Raw genomic sequence first — 21,244 nt, 5'->3', positions numbered from 1 at the left:
TCTCTTTCAAAATTCTCTCAAAATCTTTTGTATTTAATGAAGCAAACCTGGCGGCCATGTTTGTTTACAAATTGTCACAATCGCTCGCTAGCGCTGAAGTTTTGCATCTCCGACATGTGACTTCATGTTGTCTTGACAACCATGCAATATCGTAAACCATATTCAACGCTCATTCGCCATTGGGTAGAGTGACATAATCGGATATATATAGGATAAGTAATATGCTAACAATAGTGCATGCTATCAAACCAAATGAATGAAACGCGCTAGAAGGGGATAGAACACGTTTTTATTCCATCAAAAAAGTGTCCTTTATGTATAATCATACTATATGTCGTATGCAGTATCAAACACTGAAACCCTTTTTGAAAACTGACAATGTGTTGATTCGCTTACCTAAATACAATAAGAGTAGGCATAATGTTCATATGTATAGGCTGTTTAATATTCATAATACATTTCAAAGACCTCAAATGGTCTGATTTTGGGCCACAGAAATTATTATTATCTGTAATGCTCACAAATAATGTACCGATAATAATATAATCTTCCTTACTACAACCTGACCAATTAATATGTCTGTGTTTTTAAATGTCCACGGGCTATCGAAGTGCTGTCCTCACCTGCAGTGGGCCTGGCTGACCATGAGGCTGCCTCCTGCGTGTTTGTTTGATGAGCTGACAGTAGATCTCGTTCTGCAGTTCGGAGTGTGTGAGACACACCTGCAGTGCACACTGTGCCAGCGTCACGTGGTAGTCTATGGCTGGAGTATCGATGACCACGTTAAGGAAAAGCTGGCATGTCTACAGTACAGGGATGGTATGGGTGTAACATATTAGCAAACATAATCTATAATGAACAGAATATATAGCATGATGCCCTTTTTAAGGGTTATGACCTTAAAAAGTTTGATGGCTTCAGTCTGTAAAGCCTGTGAGGGCAGAGTGGTGAGAGGGGTAGACAGGGCTTCCTTGCTGAAGCACAACATGGGATGCCTCCACACTTGAGAGCCTAAGGAAGGAAATGAAAGATGAGCAAAAGCAATAGCTGCCTGGATGGAATGATTTCTTTATATGGATATACAGTATATACTTTCACTACAACCCCAATTCCCAAAAAGTTGGGATGCTGTGTAAACTGTAAATAAAAACAGAATGCGATAATTTGCAAATCATGGAAACCCTATCTTTCATTGAAAATAATACAAAGACAACATATCAAATGTTGAAACTGAGAAATTTTATTGTTTTTTTTTATTTTGAAAAATATATGCTCATTTTGAATTTGATGTCAGTAACATATTTCAAAAAAGTTGGGACGGGGCATGTTTACCACTGTGTTGCATCACCTTTACTTTTAACAACACTCTGTAAACGTTTGGGAACTGAGGAGACCAATTGCTATAGTTCTGAAAGAGAAATGTTGTCCCATTCTTGCCTGATATACAATTTTAGATGCTCAACAGTTCAGGGTCTCCTTTGTCGTATTTTGCACTTCATAATGCGCCTAATGTTTTAAATGGGAGACAGGTCTGGACTGCAGGCAGGCCAGTTTAGCACCTGGACTCTTTTAGTACAGAGCCATGCAGTTTTAATATGTGTAGAAAGCAGTTTGGCATTGTCTTGCTGAAAGAAGGAAGGCCTTCCCTGAAAAAGATTTGGATGGCAGCATATTGCTCTAAAACGTGTTTATATCATTCAGCATTAATGATGCCTTCCCAGATGTACAAGCTACCCATGTCATGTGCACTAATGCCTCCTCATACCATCACAGATGCTGACTTTTGAACTGTGCACTGATAACAAGCTGGATGGTCCCTCTCCTCTTTAGCCTGGAGGACGTGGTGTCCATAATTTCTAAAAACAATTTCTACTTTTAATTTGGCAGACCTCGGGACAAGTTTCCACTTCACCTCAGTCCATTGTAAAAGAGCTCGGGCCCAGAGAAGGTGGCGGTGTTTCTGGATATTGTTTATATCTGGTTTTAACTTGCATTTGTGGATGCAGTAATGAACTGTTTTCACAGACGATGATTTTCTGAAATGTTTCTGACCCCATACAGTGATTTCCACTACAGACACGTGTCTGCTTTTAATGTAGTGTCGCCTGAAGGCCTGAAGATCACAGGCATCCAATGTCAGTTTTCAGCCTTGTCTCTTGCATACAGAGATTTCTCCAGATTCTCTGAATCTTTTCATGATATTATGTACCATAGATGATGTGATCCCCAAATTCTTTGCAATTTACATTGAGGAATGTTATTCTTAAATTGTTGCACTGTTTGCCCACACAGTCTTTCACAGAGCAGTGAACCCCTCCCCATCTTTACTTCCGAGAGACTCCACCTCTCTGGGATGCTCTTTTTATACCCAATCATGTTACTGACCTGTTGCCAGTTAACCAAATTAGGTTTTTCGGTATTACACAACTTTTTCAATCTTTTGTCGTTTTTGTCCCAACTTTTTTCAAAGTGTTGCTGACATCAAATTCAAAATGAGCATATAGACAATAAAATTTCTCAGTTTCAACATTTGATATGTTGTCTTTGTACTATTTTCAGTGAAATATAGTGTTTCCATGATATGCAAATCTTCACATTCTGTTTTTATTTATATTTCACACAGTGTTCCAACTTTTTTGGAATTGGGGTTGTAATAGATCTTTGCACTGACAATGAAGAAGCTGTTATGTAGGATAGTATAAACCAAGAAACTCGTACCCAAGTTCCCGTCCTCGCTGAGCAATTTGCCAACCAGCTGCTCAAACTCAGTTCCCACCTGCCCCACATTGGTGCCTGCTGCCACAGACAGGTGGTACATCCATGCTGCCTATGAAACATTGCTAGTTAGCATATTTGGAGAACCCTCTACTGCCTGCATGGCGAACTGCAATTACAATCAAAACACTGCAAAGTCTTCATCTTCCCCACAGCCAACCCACAGCTTCCACTGAAAGTACTAAGATTACAATGGAGCTCATTTCCAGGACATAAAAATTGTAAACAGAAACATGAAACCAAAAAAATATTGCGAAATATTCAATAGCAATATTGTGAATGACCGTTTATCCAAAGTATATTTACAACTGATATGATTAAGCCAGGCAGCATGGTAGTGTAGTGGTTAGCGCTGTCGCCTCACAGCAAGAAGGTCTGGGTTCGAGCCCCGTGGCCGGTGTGGGCCTTTCTGTGTGGAGTTTGCATGTTCTCCCCGTGTCTGCGTGGGTTTCCTCCGGGTGCTCCGGTTTCCCCCACAGTCCAAAGACATGCAGGTTAGGTTAACTGGTGACTCTAAATTGACCGTAGGTGTGAATGTGAGTGTGAATGGTTGTCTGTGTCTATGTGTCAGTCCTGTGATGACCTGGCGACTTGTCCAGGGTGTACCCCGCCTTTCACCCGTAGTCAGCTGGGATAGGCTCCAGCTTACCTGCAACCCTGTAGAAGGATAAAGCGGCTAGAGATAATGAGATGAGATGAGGTATTTACAACTGATATGATTAAGCCAGGCGGCACGGTGGTGTAGTGGTTAGTGCTGTCGCCTCACAGCAAGAAGGTCCGGGTTCGAGCCCCGTGGCCGGTGAGGGCCTTTCTGTGCGGAGTTTGCATGTTCTCCCCGTGTTCGCGTGGGTTTCCTCCGGGTGCTCCGGTTTCCCCCACAGTCCAAAGACATGCTGGTTAGGTTAACTGGTGACTCTAAATTGACCGTAGGTGTGAATGGTTGTCTGTGTCCATGTGTCAGCCCTGTGATGACCTGGCGACTTGTCCAGGGTGTACCCCGCCTTTCGCCCGTAGTCAGCTGGGATAGGCTCCAGCTTGCCTGCGACCCTGTAGAACAGGATAAAGCGGCTAGAGATAATGAGATGAGATGATATGATTAAGCCAATAATCACGTTTAAAAGGTACACACCACCTTTAAACAAACTGTTGTTCAAGTTCATAGCAATAATATAACATAAAATACTGTTACCATTACACTTCTCAAAAGTAAACTAACTCATTGGCACTGTGATTGTAAAAGTGATGTCAGAAAAAAAGCTGATATTAATAACTGAATCAAAAATATTTTTTATTTTCCTTCTTTTTTTTTTAATCACCACCTAAGTATGGATATTCTGATTTTATCATGTGTCTTAGTAGTTGACTCACCAGCTCCATACCAGTATATACTGTAAATCAGTAGAATAAACAAGATCCCAAACAAGATCATTGTGGCAAAACAACTAAAATTGGGAGAGCCACTTTTAGGTTATATTTACTCCTGCACTTACCTTCTCATGCGGGGAATCTATGTGCAGGTAAGTGGGGCTCTGGTTCAGGGTCTGGATGGAGATGGCGGGCTGAGAGGACTGTCCACTCTTATTGTCCTCATCAGAGTTCAGTTCTTCCACGTGTGCCCCTGCCAGCCTGATCTGCCCCAGAGGGAACTGAAGGGAGAAAGCATGACAGGTATGGGCACACATGCATACACATACACACACAGTGCATTCATGGTGTTATGGGGACTGAATGTAGACTGTACCTTGTCCTCTTGGCATCTGAAGTAGTACAGTGTCTTTCCAATAAGCGCACACCACACACGCTTAGAATAGTCATGCTTCATCTGAAAGAGTCAAACATACACAGAGGTGCCAACATTGCTAACAAGAAAATCCTAGCAGGCCAACAGAATCTAGACTTGTCAGATCCATGCACAGAAAAAAATATCTTCTTCTTCTTTTGGCTGCTCCCGATTAGGGGTCGCCACAGCGGATCTTTCATCTCCGTTGCTCCCTGTCTTCCGCATCCTTTTCTACCACACCTGCCACTTTCATGTCCTCTCTCACCACATCCATGTATCTCCTCTTTGGCCTTCCTCGTTTTCGTGTGCCTGGCAGCTCCATCCTCAACATTCTCCTTCCAACATGCTCTGCATCTCTTCTCAGGATGTGCCCATACCATCTCAGTCTCATCTCTCTTAGCTTAATTCCCAAGCTCTCCACATGTGCTGTCCCTCTGATGTGCTCGTTCCTTATCCTGTCCAACCTCCCATCGCAAACCTTAACATCCTCAACTCCACCTCCTGTCTCTTCGTTAAGGGTACGGTCTCAATCCATACATCACAGCTGGTCTCACTACTGTCTTATACATCTTACCTTTCACTTTTGCTGGGACTTTCCGATCACAAATGACTCCCGAAATCCTTCTCCAACTGCTCCACCCTGCCTGCACTCTCTTTCTCACCTCAGTATCGCAGCCCCCATTTTCCTGCACGGTTGACCCCAGGTACTTGAATTCACCAACTTTCTTTACGTCTACTCCTTGCATCTTCACTACACTCTCATCCCCATTCTCATCGATGCACATGTATTCTGTTTTACTACTGCTCAACTTCATTCCTCTTCGTTCCAATGCATACCTCCATCTCTCCAAACCCAACTCAACCTCCTTTCTACTTTCACCACATATCACAATATCATCCGCAAACATCATGTTCCATGGTGACTCTTGCCTCACTTCGTCCGTCAAGCTATCCATCACTATGGCAAACAAGAAAGGACTCAAAGCAGATCCTTGATGGAGTCCCACCTTCACCTTGAACCATTCAGTTGTTCCAACTGCACACCTCACTGCTGTTTCACTGTTCTCATACATGTCTTGCACCACTCTAATATACTTCTCATTCACTCCACTCTTTCTACTACAATACCATAACTCATCTCTCGGCACGCTATCGTATGCACAGAAAAAAATATATATACTGTATAGCAGTTGAACTGATATTTAACTGGAATCTGGAGATGTGTTTGGATCTATAAGTAACCAGCTTAGAAATTGTTACACTTACTTTACATAATTCTTACAAAATTAACATTAAGGGCATTTCCGGTTTGCAGTCTCATCTGCAGGTTGCACGGTGGTGTAGTGGTTAGCATTGTCGCCTCACAGCAAGAAGGTTCTAGGTTCGAGTCTAGTGGCTGACGGGGGGCTTTCTGTGTGGAGTTTGCATGTTCTCCCCGTGTCTGTGTGGGTTTCCTCCAGGTGCTCTGGTTTCCCCCACAATCCAAAAGACATGCAGGTTAGGCTAATTGGTGGCTCTAACTTGACCATAGGTGTGAATGTGAGTGTGAATGGTTGTTTGTGTCTATGTGTCAGCCCTGCGATGACCTGGTGACTTGTCCAGAGTGTACCCTGCCTCTCGCCCATAGTCAGCTGGGATAGGCTCCAGCTTGCCTGTGACCCTGTAGAACAGGATAAGCGGCTACAGATAATGGATGGATGGATGGATGGATGGATGGATGGATGGATGGAGTCTCGTCTCCACTCATTAACTGTTGTTAAAGATACTTTCATATCGGACCATTATATGGAAACAACATACACTGATGAATTTTATTCATCACTAGCTACACTCTGGGTGATTATAGTCCTTTAAACAGAATGCTACAAACACTTATCAGTTGGGTAAGCAAGCATTATCTCTATATTTCATCAGTGTGATTAAAGTGACACTGGTTGTAAAAAGAAAAAAAAAATCTTAGAATGTAATTTCGGCACTGCCCTACTTATTGTGCATGTTCATTATGGTGAGGTGCAACACAAAACCAGACAAAGATGGTCTAGTATATCCATCCATTTTGGCACATCACTACAATGACGTGGCCGCTCTGACAGCTTCAGCCATCAAAGTCTCTAGGGAATATTACAGGAGTCGTTTCCCATTGCCTTCTACTGGATTATTATGGAGGTTTTCTCCTCTCAACCATTCACACTCACATTCACACCTATGGACAATTTAGAGCCACCAATTAACCTAACCTGCATATCTTTGGACTGTGGAGGCACCCAGAGGAAACCCATGCAGACACGGGGAGAACATGCAAACCAGTATGTGCTGGTATATAAATTTCTGTGCATCTTAGGAGTAAATGCACTGCTTTAGTATTGGGCGGCACGGTGGCGTAGTGGTTAGCATGGTCGCCTCACAGCAAGAAGGTTCCGGGTTCGAACCCAGCGGCCGGTGAGGGCCTTTCTGTGTGCAGTTTGCATGTTCTCCCCGTGTCTGTATGGGTTTCCTCTGGGTGCTCCGGTTTCCCCCACAATCCAAAAGACATGCAGTTAGGTTAACGTGGGGCGGCCTTGGGCTGAGGTGCCCTTGAGCAAGGTACCTAACCCCTGACTGCTCCCCGGGCGCTTTGGTGTGGCTGCCCACTGCTCTGTGTGTGTCCGTGTGTTCACTGTTTCAGATGGGTTAAATGCAGAGGATGAATTTCACTGTGCTTGAAGTGTGCATGTGACAAATAAAGGTTCTTCTTTCTATGCCATGTATTCATATATATGGTGTACTCAAAAATTACATAAAGGAATCTTAGTTAACAGATATCGTATTTCATTTCTGAGTATCCAAGTTGTCACATGGATACCTCCGATCAAATCTGTATTACATACCTGACCTTGTTTCATTAAGTTGTTGGATAGCTACATGCCATAGCGAAAGAGATGCAAGTCTAATCAGCAACTCAGCACAATCAGCAATTTTGAAATACATAAGAGCTTTCAGAAATCTCCAGGAAAAAAAAAAAAGTCAAAATTTCACCATGTGAATGGGTTTTCCCAGACCACAACACATACTGTATATTGTTTGTTTCTGAGAAATTTGGGACTTAAGCAGCATAGACATAACCCATTATTTTATAACCTTAGTCAGATGTCCCTTCATGGTTGGCCGGACTTTGGGTTGGGTGAAGAGAGGACTGGCTGCTTTGACTTTCTGCACACACTGCAGGACCATCAGCCACTCCTCTAGCAGGTTAGGAGAGTCTGCTTTTAGATTATACACGTGTTTTCCTGTCACGACCTGAGGACGAGAACATTTAACAGTTATTCCACAAAATCGAGTCGGACATGAGCTGATAGCTGATGAGGTGCGTAGCGCCGAGTCGGCTATAAGCCACGTACAACAAGATTGAGTGGAATACAGTGGTGCTTGAAAGTTTGTGAACCCTTTAGAATTTTCTATATTTCTGCATAAATATGACCTAAAACATCATCTGTGCCACTCACAGATATGTAATATTGGCTCATTTTCCTCAATAAATAAACGACCAAGTATAATATTTTTGTCTCATTTGTTTAACTGGGTTCTTTTTATCTACTTTTAGGACTTGTGTGAAAATCTGATGATGTTTTAGGTCATATTTATGCAGAAATATAGCAAATTCTAAAGGGCTCACAAACTTTCAAGCACCACTGTAACTGTTTTATTCTATCCACATTCACTGGATTTTAACAAATTATTTCCACTTAGAATGTAAACAAATCAGCGAAATGACAGTAACAATTTGTGAAAAATGCTATGATAATTCTTGAAAAATAATAATAAAAAAAGATATGTTCTTACCATCAAATACTTTTATTCCATATTTTGTTGCTTTTTGTATTTTTGGGGGTTTTGTTTTCGAGTAGAGTTTTTATTTCGTCCTCAGCTGGTTCAGCAACACGCTCCGCCATTTTGTTTTTCTCTACTCACGGTATATGGGCTGATAGACTCATAATAGAGTAGCCAATCAGAGCGCGTGCGATTGCTCATATCCAGTGAATGTGGATATATATACAAGTAAACACTCACACAGATAACAGGATATCCCTTATGAAAGGAAGAACTTGGAATTCAGCACAGACAAACATAGTACATGTATAGGAGTACAGATTAGGAGTGTAACACAATGGCATTATATGTATCAATATCTGCATCTGTTTAATAAAAATATTCATATCTGTTTTCATATCCGTATTTAAACTGGAAATAGGTCTGGTCTACAGGAATTTCTATTTATATATTTTTGTGAATCCTAACACTATGCCCTGGAAACACTGGAAACCAGTGAAAACGGGACAACTGGGAAAAAGTCGTTTTTCATTCACAAATTATAACAACTTTATTTTACTTTTCATTTACCTGTTTTTAATATTATATCATTTATCAACTCAACCAGATATCCTGTAGAACTTTCTGGCAAGCTTTCTATTTTCTATCTAATGAAACCGAGTAAGCAAGCAAATTATGTTTCAAAAATAATATCTTTCCCAAATCAAGGAAACATCATTTACAATCTTCTTCTATGAAGCTGAATGCACTGCTTCGTTGAGCCAAAATGAGCTGCATATTTTAAGCTGCACTTCCTGATAATGATCGTATAATTTTCTAGGAAGATTTTCTTTTAATAACAATGGAGAATGATGGAGTGCACAGCGCTAATGGGCTATTTGGAGTTGAGGCCCTATAAATTTGTACAGCAATGATTTTATTTTTGAAGCTCGGTAAGGCTGTGTTTAGGTCAGACTACTGGAACGATCCACTGATGAAAAAGCAAATAGTGCATCTCCCATTTGTAAATGAAACTGATCAGGAAGCCATGGCCTAATGGTTACAGAAGCAGCTTTGGGACCAAAAGGTGACCAGTTTAATTCCGTGGACCAGCAGGAATGGCTGAAGCGCCCTTGAGCAAGGCACCGAACCCCCAGCTGCTCTGGGTATGTTGTACGTTGCTCTGGATAAGAGCATCCGCTAAATACCTGTAATGTAACATCAATGTAACAATGATGTTTAGTCTGGAAGCAGGGTTCCCAGATGGAAACAGGGTTACTGCAATGTCTATATATACAGTGGGGCAAAAAAGTATTTAGTCAGTCACCAATTGTGCAAGTTCTCCCACTTAAAAAGATGAGAGAGGCCTGTAATTTTCATCATAGGTACACTTCAACTATGAGAGACAAAATGAGAAAAAAAAATCCAGAAAATCACATTGTCTGATTTTTAAAGAATTTATTTGCAAATTATGGTGGAAAATAAGTATTTGGTCAATAACAAAAGTTCATCTCAATACTTTGTTATATACCCTTTGTTGGCAATGACAGAGGTCAAAAGTTTTCTGTAAAAGTCTTCACAAGATTTTCACACACTGTTGCTGGTATTTTGGCCCATTCCTCCATGCAGATCTCCTCTAGAGCAGTGATGTTTTGGGGCTGTCGCTGGGCAACACCGACTTTCAACTCCCTCCAAAGATTTTCTATGGGGTTGAGATCTGGAGACTGGCTAGGCCACTCCAGGACCTTGAAATGCTTCTTACGAAGCCACTCCGTTGCCCGGGTGGTGCGTTTGGGATCATTGTCATGCTGAAAGACCCAGCCACGTTTCATCTTCAGTGCCCTTGCTGATGGAAGGAGGTTTTCACTCAAAATCTCACGATACATGGCCCTATTCATTCTTTCCTTTACACGGATCAGTCGTCCTGGTCCCTTTGCAGAAAAACAGCCCCAAAGCATGATGTTTCCACCCCCACGCTTCACAGTAGGTATGGTGTTCTTTGGATGCAACTCAGCATTCTTTCTCCTCCAAACACGACAAGTTGAGTTTTTACCAAAAAGTTCTATTTTGGTTTCATCTGACCATATGACATTCTCCCAATCCTCTTCTGGATCATCCAAATGCTCTCTAGCAAACTTCAGACGGGCCTGGACATGTACTGGCTTAAGCAGGGGGACACGTCTGGCACTGCAGGATTTGAGTCCCTGGCGGCGTAGTGTGTTACTGATGGTAGCCTTTGTTACTTTGGTCCCAGCTCTCTGCAGGTCATTCACTAGGTCCCCCCGTGTGGTTCTGGGATTTTTGCTCACCGTTCTTGTGATCATTTTGACCCCATGGGGTGAGATCTTGCGTGGAGCCCCAGATCGAGGGAGATTATCAGTGGTCTTGTATGTCTTCCATTTTCTAATAATTGCTCCCACAGTTGATTTCTTCACACCAAGCTGCTTACCTATTGCAGATTCAGTCTTCCCAGCCTGGTGCAGGTCTACAATTTTGTTTCTGGTGTCCTTTGACAGCTCTTTGGTCTTGGCCATAGTGGAGTTTGGAGTGTGACTGTTTGAGGTTGTGGACAGGTGTCTTTTATACTGATAAGTTCAAACAGGTGCCATTAATACAGGTAACGAGTGGAGGACAGAGGAGCCTCTTAAAGAAGAAGTTACAGGTCTGTGAGAGCCAGAAATCTTGCTTGTTTGTAGGTGACCAAATACTTATTTTACCGAGGAATTTACCAATTAATTCATTAAAAATCCTACAATGTGATTTCCTGGATTCTTTCCCCCCATTCTGTCTCTCATAGTTGAAGTGTACCTATGATGAAAATTACAGGCCTCTCTCATCTTTTTAAGTGGGAGAACTTGCACAATTGGTGGCTGACTAAATACTTTTTTGCCCCACTGTAGCACATATATATTCTCGTTTAAAATACTGTACACAAGAAGCATCTACTTTTTTCCAATGCCTGAACATTTTGGACTAGTTTCAAGTCTTTTGTGTAGTTTTTCAGTTTTTGATTGCTGCAAGATCCTGATGCAAATATCTAATCTCAAGTTGTCATGCTTTCTAAAAAATTCTGAATACTCCTTCTACATCATATTCATTTAGGACACATTATCTGTTCAATATTAATAATAACATATTTGGACTTGGTTACATCCCTGGGACACACACACTACCTGAAGTATTTGTTTGCCGTCACCACGGGCAATAGTGCTGGAAGCCGTGAGCTCAATCTGGCCTTGAGGTTTACGGATGACATCGCTCTATGGAAAAGGAAAAAGAGGCAAGAAACCTGCATTAAGATTTCTTCGCACACTTGCCACCTACTATGGAAACCCTGGCTGTATGAGCATGAGCATATTCTAAATACACCAACAGTTGTGAAAGTTTGTGAACCCTTTACAGTTTTCTGTATCTCTGCCTAAATTTGACCTGAAATGTGATTCTATCTTCATCTTAGTCCTAAAACTAGATGAGATCCCAATTAAACAAACGATGCAGCAGAACATTATAGTTTTTACATTTACTTATCAAGCAAACTTATCCATAAATATCTTTGTCATAAAAAGTGTGTTAAGCTCTAGGAGTAGGAGTGAATTTAAAGGTGTAGTGTTTCAATCAAGGGGATGGCAATCAGGCGTGAGTTTAGCAGACCGTCCCATGTTTCAAGAACATCAACTTGGGTCTTCACTATCAAAGTCTGGTCTTCACGACACAGGTTTCTGGAACTGTGCCATTTCTTGATCAACGGAGAGTCCTGAGGACCTCAGAAAACGAGTTCTCAATGTTCACCAAGCTGGAAAAAGTTACAAAATCATTTCTAAAGAGTTCATTGGTGAGTTGAAGCAGTTTTGTAAGGAGGAACGGGCCAAAATTCCTTCAACCTGTTGTGCAGGATTGATCAGCAATTACAAGAAATGTTTCACATCCATTTCCGACACAGATATTTAATACTAGATAATTCTGCTCAATAAATAAATGTAAAACCTGGAACGTTTTTGTGTTGTTTGTTTCACTGGGTCCTCTTTGTGTAGTTTTAAAACTTAGCTGAACAGCTGATCAAATTTCAGGTCAAACTTGTGCAGAAAATTGTAAAGGGGTCACAAATATTCTAGTGGCGCTGGATTTAGTTCTTGAACGAAGCACTGACCGGTGACTTGTAGTACATCAGTTCTCCATCTTTCAGCGCAAACCAGTGGCGTTTCCAGGTCTTCTTCCACGTCTTCACCATCTTAAGCAGGTAGCCAGACTTTTCCATCGGCTCCTGGACCAAGATATTATCTTTTCAATGATTGTATGAGTAAATGGGTATGACCATGGTTGCATGACTGTGTGTGGGTGTGCATGTGTGTGTCATACACTCTTGCCACTGTCACTGCTGGAAGCGCAGGTCTTTTGCAGTTTGTTCTCAGGCTCAGAGCACTCAGTGTCTGTAGAATAGGCATCAGGAGGGATGGCGTAATCACTCTCAGACGTCATAGAGGAAAAGGACACAGCTGAACCGAGGGAGGCACACATCAGAAATGTTCAGAAGGGAACAGTGTGATGTCTAAGAGGATATGTGAGACTGAGGTCAGTTTGCGTGTATCTACCTCTCCTGAGGGAGCTTTCCTGTGTTTTAGCACAGTTGGCGCTGGAGGTGTGCAACCTGCTCTCCTCCTCACCCGAGTTTGAGTGACACTCCTCGGAACCCTCCTCTTCCTCAGAGGTGGAAGATTCCTCTGAAAACTGAGTGCTGCTCAGCAATGCCACCCTCTACAGGAAGAAAAACAGTGAAAACCACGCACGTATCCTTGGTCACAGTTTAACAGTACTGCCCTCTTGTGGTCAAACTGTAAAATTAAGAGGAATAACAGGTGCAGCAAATACGGTTAGGTACCAAAATAAACAAAAAATGTTAGCCAGCCTACGAATGGAATACAGTGATTTGTACAATAGTGCACTTATTATTTGTTTACAAATTTTTAACAAGTATAAAGAGTTAAAAGAGCAATTCCTTTCTATTAGTTCATTAGTGGCAGCACGGTGGTGTAGTGGTTAGCGCTGTCTCCTCACAGCAAGAAGGTCCGGGTTCGAGCCCCGTGGCCAACAAGGACCTTTCTGTGCGGAGTTTGCATGTTCTCCCCGTGTCCGCGTGGGTTTCCTCCGGGTGCTCCGGTTTCCCCCACAGTCCAAAGACATGCAGGTTAGGTTAACTGGTGACTCTAAATTGACCGTAGGTGTGAATGTGAGTGTGAATGGTTGTTTGTCTCCATGTGTCAGCCCTGTTAAGATCTGGTGACTTGTCCAGGGTGTACCCCGCCTCTCGCCCATAGTCAGCTGGGATAGGCTCCAGCTTGGCCGCGACCATGCACAGGATAAGTGGTTACGCATAATGGAAGTGGAAAAAGTAGTTCATCAGTAGGCTTTAAGAGAGCTTGGGAGCACTCATGGCAGGAGATGCAGAATAGCTGATAACCAGTTGCATAGGTTTAATTTCAACCTGGGGAATGGGGAACAGGTAATAGCACATAACCCACTGTAAACTCATATATATTAGTTTCAAAGCATAAATTGTTCTTGATTCCATCTAAAGGGGAAGCCATGGCCTAAAGGTTAAACAAGAAGCTTTGGGACCAAAAGGTTGCTGGTTTGATTCCCTGGAGCATCAGAAATGGCTGAAGTGCCCTTGAGCAAGGCACCGAATCCTGAAACTACTCCCAAAGCTGCCCACTGCGGTGGGTATGTCAGGGTCTTGTTGTACGTTGCGCTGGATAAGAACGTTTGCTAAATCCTTGTCTCTGGAATGAATCTCAACCTACGTTATCAGGCTACCTTGCAAATTGTGTTTGGGGATAAGCTGTTTCCAAGACTTTTCACTGAGGATCAGCTGGCCAAGGATCACAGGCAGTATAGCTTCGTATAGTTTAGCTTGCTTCTTGATCCTTGAACAGGCACAGATATTGATGTGTCACTTGGAAAAGATCAAACATTTTGGATGTGAAAGAAAGAGTTGGCTCTTATTTCTGAGCTGAGACAATTCATTCATTCATTACTCGTCAGGAACAGTAACTGCTTTTTCCTGGTTACGGTTGCAGTAGATAAGGAGCCAATGCCAGCAACACTGTGTGCAAGGCGAGAGAATTCCCCTTGGATGGGATGCCAGTACATTCACTTATTGACATCTAGGGGTGATGTAATGTAGCTAATCCACCTGCATGCTTTTGGACAATGGGAGTAAACCAGAGCAGAGCATCCATAGGAAACCCACGAACACATGTAGAACTCCGCACACAAACCCACAAGCTGTGAAAAACAGCAATGCTACCCACTGTGCCACCGTACTGAGACTCACCGAAAAGAGCTGGAATTTCAATCAAACCCTTAATCTCTGTAGGAAAACCTACATCTGTATTTCTGGCTATGCTAATTATCCATCCATCCATTTTCCATAACCGCTTATCCTGTGCAGGGTCACAGCCAAGCTGGAGCCTATCCCAGCTGACTATGGGCGAGTGGTGGGGTACACCCTGGACAAGTCGCCAGGTCATCGTAGGGCTGACACACAGAGACACAACAATTCACACTCACATTCACACCTACGGTCAATTTAGAGCCACCAATTAGCCTAACCTGCATGTCTTTGGACTATGAGGGAAACTGAAGCACCCGGAGGAAGCCCACGCAGATATGGGGAGAACATGCAAACTCCACACAGAAAGGCCCTCGTCGGCCACTGGGCTCGAACCCAGAACCTTCTTGCTGTGAGGCGACAGTGCAAACCACTACACCACCGTGCCACCCCGCTAATTATCTCATCTCATTATCTCTAGCCGCTTTATCCTGTTCTACAGGGTCGCAGGCAAGCTGGAGCCTATCCCAGCTGACTACGGGCGAAAGGCGGGGTACACCCTGGACAAGTCGCCAGGTCATCACAGGGCTGACACATAGACACAGACAACCATTCACACTCACATTCACACCTACGGTCAATTTAGAGTCACCAGTTAACCTAACCTGCATGTCTTTGGACTGTGGGGGAAACCGGAGCACCCGGAGGAAACCCACGTGGACACGGGGAGAACATGCAAACTCCGCACAGAAAGGCCATCGCCGGCCACGGGGCTCAAACCCGGACCTTCTTGCTGTGAGGCGACAGTGCTAACCACTACACCACCGTGCCGCCCCCGGCCTTGGTGCTTTTGGTGAAAATTCAGACCACTTGTTGTCCACACCACAATTCCTTCACCATAGTTTCAAGACTCAAAACTCACCGAGGTCGATGCAGAGTCATGATGTTTTCTGCATGTCACCATCTTGGTGTGACCCAGTTCCCTAGTTATGCTAATTAATATGCTAATTCCTCATGTTCAACTGTTTCCGTAGGGCAGTATTGTTTACCTCAAGAGGTAGGATATTCGGTCTCAAAACGGAGAAAAGCAACCCTCAGCACATCAGAATGATCACATCTCGTCTGCATGATATTGTTCTTGCAGGACATAGGAAAATGCCATGCACAGTTAAAAAAAAAAAAAGGTCAGATGACTTTGCAGTCAGCACCTTTAAGCTCAATAGCATAATTGTTAGTGCCACAGTGGCTCCATTAGCTTATCTGTCATGTTGCTACCTTACACGGCTGACCTTATTGTGCGACTACAGCACCCCAAAGAAAGCCATTTGAGTTGTTTGTCTGTTAGGTGAGTTACTCAGTTGAGTGATTCTTGACATAATATGGATTACTACATGTCAGTAAGGCAGCTGGGCCATAGAAGGTTCACGCTGCACGCTGCATGCTGCACGCTACACGCGTGTAAAGTGGACAAACGTAGCATGACTTGCTCTGGGCCATAGAACGGCGTTCACGTTGCACACTTCACGCGTGAAGCGAGTAATGAACATGCACACTTTTTTCTAGGCGTGAAGATGGAAATTCCAGTCAATGCATGCGGTCACCGCCGCGCCAGCCAATCAGAACGGGTCTAGGGAGATAACTCTATGCTTTCAGGGGAAAACTTCAGAAAAAAATATAATTGAATGGTATAATTGAAAAATAGTTCTTCATCGGGATTGTCAAGCAGATTATAGAATGTTCGGTGAAATTCACCACGGGTTTCTCTCAGAAGGAAGTGTTCTCGGCTCCAAATTCTGTTCCTTTTTCTCTTCCTCTGTCTCAGTAAAAGCAGAATGAGGCAATCGTCGTCATCCGAAGAGTCCATATTGTTGGTTACTCGGTCAAAGTAGAACAGACGCAACACGTGAACATCCAAGCATGAAGTTTAATGGCCCAGGGTCCGGTGCTTCACGTGAACGTGTAGCGTGCAGCATGAACCTTCTATGGCCCAGCTGCCTAACAGCGCTGAAAACACGAGTTCGGAGCAGCCTCCCAACATGGCTGCTCCAGACTACAAACCGTAAACCCTGTGTCCGAAATCGCTCCCTACTCACTATATAGGGCACTATGTAGTGGCAACGCCATTTTGTAGTGCTATCCGAAACCTTAGTGAGGATTATTTACACCCTATATAGTGCACTCAAAGTGTCCCACAATGCATCACGAAAAGTAGTGTACAATGATGGTCACTAACGAAAGCGATATATCTCATCATGCATTGCGGTCGCGCTGAAAGAAATCAAATTAAAAGTTTCAAATTTGATTTAATAAAAGGCAGCGGCAAAGAAGAAAGTATTCAGCCTTGATTTAAAAAAACTGAAATATGCAGGTACTTTGTATTGATTAATGTGGGAAATACGCTCAGTATAATATGGATTTATCACAAAAATACACGCATGTATTTATTATATTGAAAACCCACCAGCCGACTGATCTGGCACGTTTTAATTGTGCGACAGTAATGACGTAAATACCAGTGCGACGGACTAGTGTCCGAAAGCGTTTTTTCATTTTACCAATGAGCTCACTGTATAGTCCTCTATATAGTAATTCCCTATATAGGGAGTAGGGAGTAGTGAACGAGTGAGCAATTTCGGACACAGAATAAGAGTCACAGTGCCCTCTGTCACCTGACTACTAATTACATCACCTGTCTCCGATCCAGCAATCATCACCTCGCCTATATAAGCTCAGTTCTCACTTCATGACTTTGTGAAGTATTGTTTAGTGTTCTGTTCCTAACCTTACCAAGCTGTTTGATTTCTGCCTGACTTTCCGTGTATGACCAGTGTTTACGTTTAGTCTTGACTTTGTTTCATTGTTTTCCCTACGTTGCTCCATTTGCTGATTGATCGACCTCTGCCTGTTTCCTGACTGTGATTCCTGTTCCTCGATTTGGCTCAGACTGCAGTTTGTGAAGCCCCCGGTCTCCCCTGCCCTTGCAGCCATAAGTACCTGCACTCTGACACTACAGTGTAAAAACACCCTGACGTGACCTAATTAATGTACGCCAGCTTCAATTTAATTTCTTGTTGTATTTGCTGCTGTAAAAATAAATAAATATAAAATAAAAATCTATCATGGATCATTTATAAAACAAATCTAACCTGGATCAGTGAATCCTTAGACACTCTGGATCATTCATTCACTCTGGCTACGTTCAGTATGTGAGTCAGTTTTGAGCCCATAGAGTGAAACTGCAATTTTCAATAGCATAGTCTGTCAGCAGCAACTGAACAAAAAAAATCATTAATGGCAATGATCGGTGTTGAATCGTTCACGTTGGTGACTGGATCAAAATATCAATGGATAAAATGTGTTTTGAAAAAAATATTGAAGTGGTTTGTCACTTGGGGCAGTGCAGTGGTTAGCACTGTCGCATCACAGTAAAGCCTCGGTCACAACCGGCCGTACGTGCTCCTACGGCCGGTCTACGTGCAAAAAACGCAAGAAACGCACGGAGGGCGCGCGTGTGACGTGCTGATTTTCGAGCCGTAGACTGGCCGCAGAGGTTCTTTGTCATGTCAAACAAACTCTACGGGTGCTTACGTTTTTTTTCAGGTTGCAAGACAAACTTACGGCCAACGTGTGTCTTTCTCCATGAACAAAAAAAACCGCAGCGATTTGGGAAACGCCAAAAATCGCACGGCCAAAGAATCGTACATCCGGTTGTGACCTAGGCTTAAGAAGGTTCTGGGTTTGAACCTCGTAGCTGACTACAACCTATCTGTGTGGAGTTTGCATGCTCTCCAGGTGCTCCAGTTTCCTCCCACAGTCCAAAGACACGTGGATTAGATCAACTGGCTACTCTAACTTGCCCATACGTGAGAATGTGAATGGTTGTTCGTCTCTGTGATAGGTTGGCGACCTTCCCAGGGTGAACCCCACTTCTCGCCTGAAGTCAGCTGGGATTGGCTCCAGCTTCCCTCACGACCCTGATGGATAAGCGGATGGATGGCTTTGTCACATTTTAAACCAGGGGTGTGGCATTCACTTGAATTTCTGCTCAAATCAAGCTCAGCTAGCCTTGATAAAACCAACACCTACCCCTTTGACTCTGGTGTAAACAGGTGTGTTCATGTTTCTGTAGATGAGGGACGTGTACAGCATGAAGGCAGGGTATGACGATGGGTGGGACGAGTCTGGATAAAGAGTACAAGTCTGAGATGAGTTTTGGCACAAAAGGGATAGACTAGAACGACCAGAGATTTTACTCTATTTCTCTGGAAATATCCAGAAAATGTCCATCCAGTGATGGACAGATAAGTATTATTCTTTTTAATATACCAATAAGAGTGTGATATCTATCATACTCTTTTATTGGTATATTAAAAAGAATAATATAAGGAAGAAAAAAATACAGAAATCAGGTGAAACGTTAAAATGAGATGTTAAACCTTACCTTTATTTGCTAAATCTGTGCATGATGTTTCCGAAAGCCGAATTCCAGATTTAGCCACAGCATATATTCTGCTTTCCTGAAAACAACAATATAGTGTGAATAAATGTGAAAAAAAAAACAGATCAGCAATATGTATGGACCTTATACTAACCCAGGAGGGGAATCTATGCAGTGGGGGGGTGGGTGGCTTGTTCCCTGGTAATCGTGCAGTTTCATCAGGTGACGTTGGCTCTTCTTCTGGGGCTTTAGATGTCTCTCCAGAGGGTATCATACCCTCACCAGTCTCCATCTCCTGGTTCAAATCAGTCTCCTGTGGCTTCAATGGGCGTAGCATGCTGATGGCATTGCGGGTTCTCCCGTGGACCAACTCACTAACCACTGAAGGCTGGCTTAGGTGCTTCTTGGCTAGCCCAACACTAACGCTAAAGACATCGGGGCTGCGTAGGCGGGGCTGCTTGGGTGAGGCAGGTGTATCATGTGCATCCTGGGAAGGCGTAGGGCGTTTTGGGGTCAGAATTGGGCTGGGCGTGTTTGCTTCACTGGAGGAGGATGAAGAATTTAGACGCTGCAAGCGAAAGCGCTTGTTCAGCTCATCTGACGAGCCGTCCTCAATGTCCACCCTGTCCTCGCTGGCTTTGTCCGCGGCTGCAGCATCTGATTCAGCAAGTTGAGATATATTAGAGACGGGCTGTTGTATGTCGGTGTCTTCTAAGCTGGTAAGGTTAGGTTCCTTTGGTTCTGCTTTGTCCTCAGCGCTATGAGGGACAGTGTCCCCTGCAATCTCACACACGTCAGGCTCCATTCTAGGGCTGGGACTCACAGCCTCAAACTCTGGATTGTCTTTAATCTCACAGTCTGTTGAGAAACAAACACGAAATCTGGGTTACTTCATCTACAAGGAGCTTTGAGTTGCATTATCCAAAAGCACAGTCATTGACAGACAAGAAGTCAGCATTAGTTAGCAACCATGCACAAGTATTTTTAAATTTTAAAATATATGAGGATCTGCCTGACCAGCTGAGAGCCTCCTGCTGTCGGTGTGCGTGAGAGTCGTACACACACTGCTTGTGCTCCTCTGAACTGGCATGGGGCCTGTCCGCACCTCAGGACTCTTCCCTTGGACACGAAAGCAGCCGAAGGTCAGGCTGCTGAGCCGCTGGGCCTGTCCCGGTTTAGCATGATCCAACCCTCGGTGTTCTACAGCCTGCTCAAGGACTGAGACACAATATATGCAGTTCGGTTTAGGAAATTGCCAAACACTACAATTCAGGCTGAAAACCGAGCATTGTACTGAGACAAAGGAAAGATGCTCTGTGTATATACAGTACTGTGAAAGTCTTAGGTACCCTATTTTTTTCATACAAACTTTGTTATAGATTTCTATTTTACTTCTACATTATCACATCAGTACAAAAACATTTTAGAGTCCAAACGTTCGTCTTCCAGCACAAAATTAAATGTTGCAGGAAAAAAAGTTTGTATCTGAGCAGCATATTACATCAGAGAGTAATTTCAGATTAAAAAAGAAAACATAATGAAGGCTGCTGGGTTTTGGTGCAAAATGAAGACGCAAGTGTGACAAAGTGTCCAGAAGAACTGTGGCTGGTTCTGTAAGATGCTCAGTAAAACCTACAGCTCATTTCCTTATCAAACTGCACTCACCGTACCTGAGACTCATCTCATCTCATCTCATTATCTCTAGCCGCTTTATCCTTCTACAGGGTCGCAGGCAAGCTGGAGCCTATCCCAGCTGACTACGGGCGAAAGGCGGGGTACACCCTGGACAAGTCGCCAGGTCATCACAGGGCTGACACATAGACACAGACAACCATTCACACTCACATTCACACCTACGGTCAATTTAGAGTCACCAGTTAACCTAACCTGCATGTCTTTGGACTGTGGGGGAAACCGGAGCACCCGGAGGAAACCCACGCGGACACGGGGAGAACATGCAAACTCCACACAGAAAGGCCCTCGCCGGTCCCGGGGCTTGAACCCAGGACCTTCTTGCTGTGAGGCGACAGCGCTAACCACTACACCACCATGCCGCCGTACCTGAGACTACGATTTTTTTTTTAATCAAAGGGTCATCTCACACCAAATATTGACTTTCATTTATTATGGCTTACTG

The 21,244-nt window shown here is 43.4% G+C and overlaps 1 protein-coding gene across 3 annotated transcripts in view; it reads left to right on the top strand.

Moving 5' to 3' along the window:
- The first annotated feature begins 759 nt into the window (after positions 1 to 759).
- Positions 760 to 21,244, top strand: part of thada (THADA armadillo repeat containing) — a 272,868-nt gene continuing 252,383 nt past the window's right edge. For all 3 annotated transcript variants that reach the window (XM_060925591.1, XM_060925590.1, XM_060925593.1), the window contains exons 1-2: positions 760 to 819; positions 4,293 to 4,443. In XM_060925591.1, the coding sequence (XP_060781574.1) occupies positions 760 to 819; positions 4,293 to 4,443 (211 nt within the window). The remainder of the gene's footprint in view (positions 820 to 4,292; positions 4,444 to 21,244) is intronic.

The sequence above is a fragment of the Neoarius graeffei genome, chromosome 7 (assembly GCF_027579695.1).
Source record: "Neoarius graeffei isolate fNeoGra1 chromosome 7, fNeoGra1.pri, whole genome shotgun sequence".
Taxonomy (NCBI): Eukaryota; Metazoa; Chordata; class Actinopteri; order Siluriformes; family Ariidae; genus Neoarius; species Neoarius graeffei.
The sequence above is the reverse complement of the archived record's forward strand: the minus strand, read 5'-3'. Positions and strand labels throughout refer to the sequence as shown.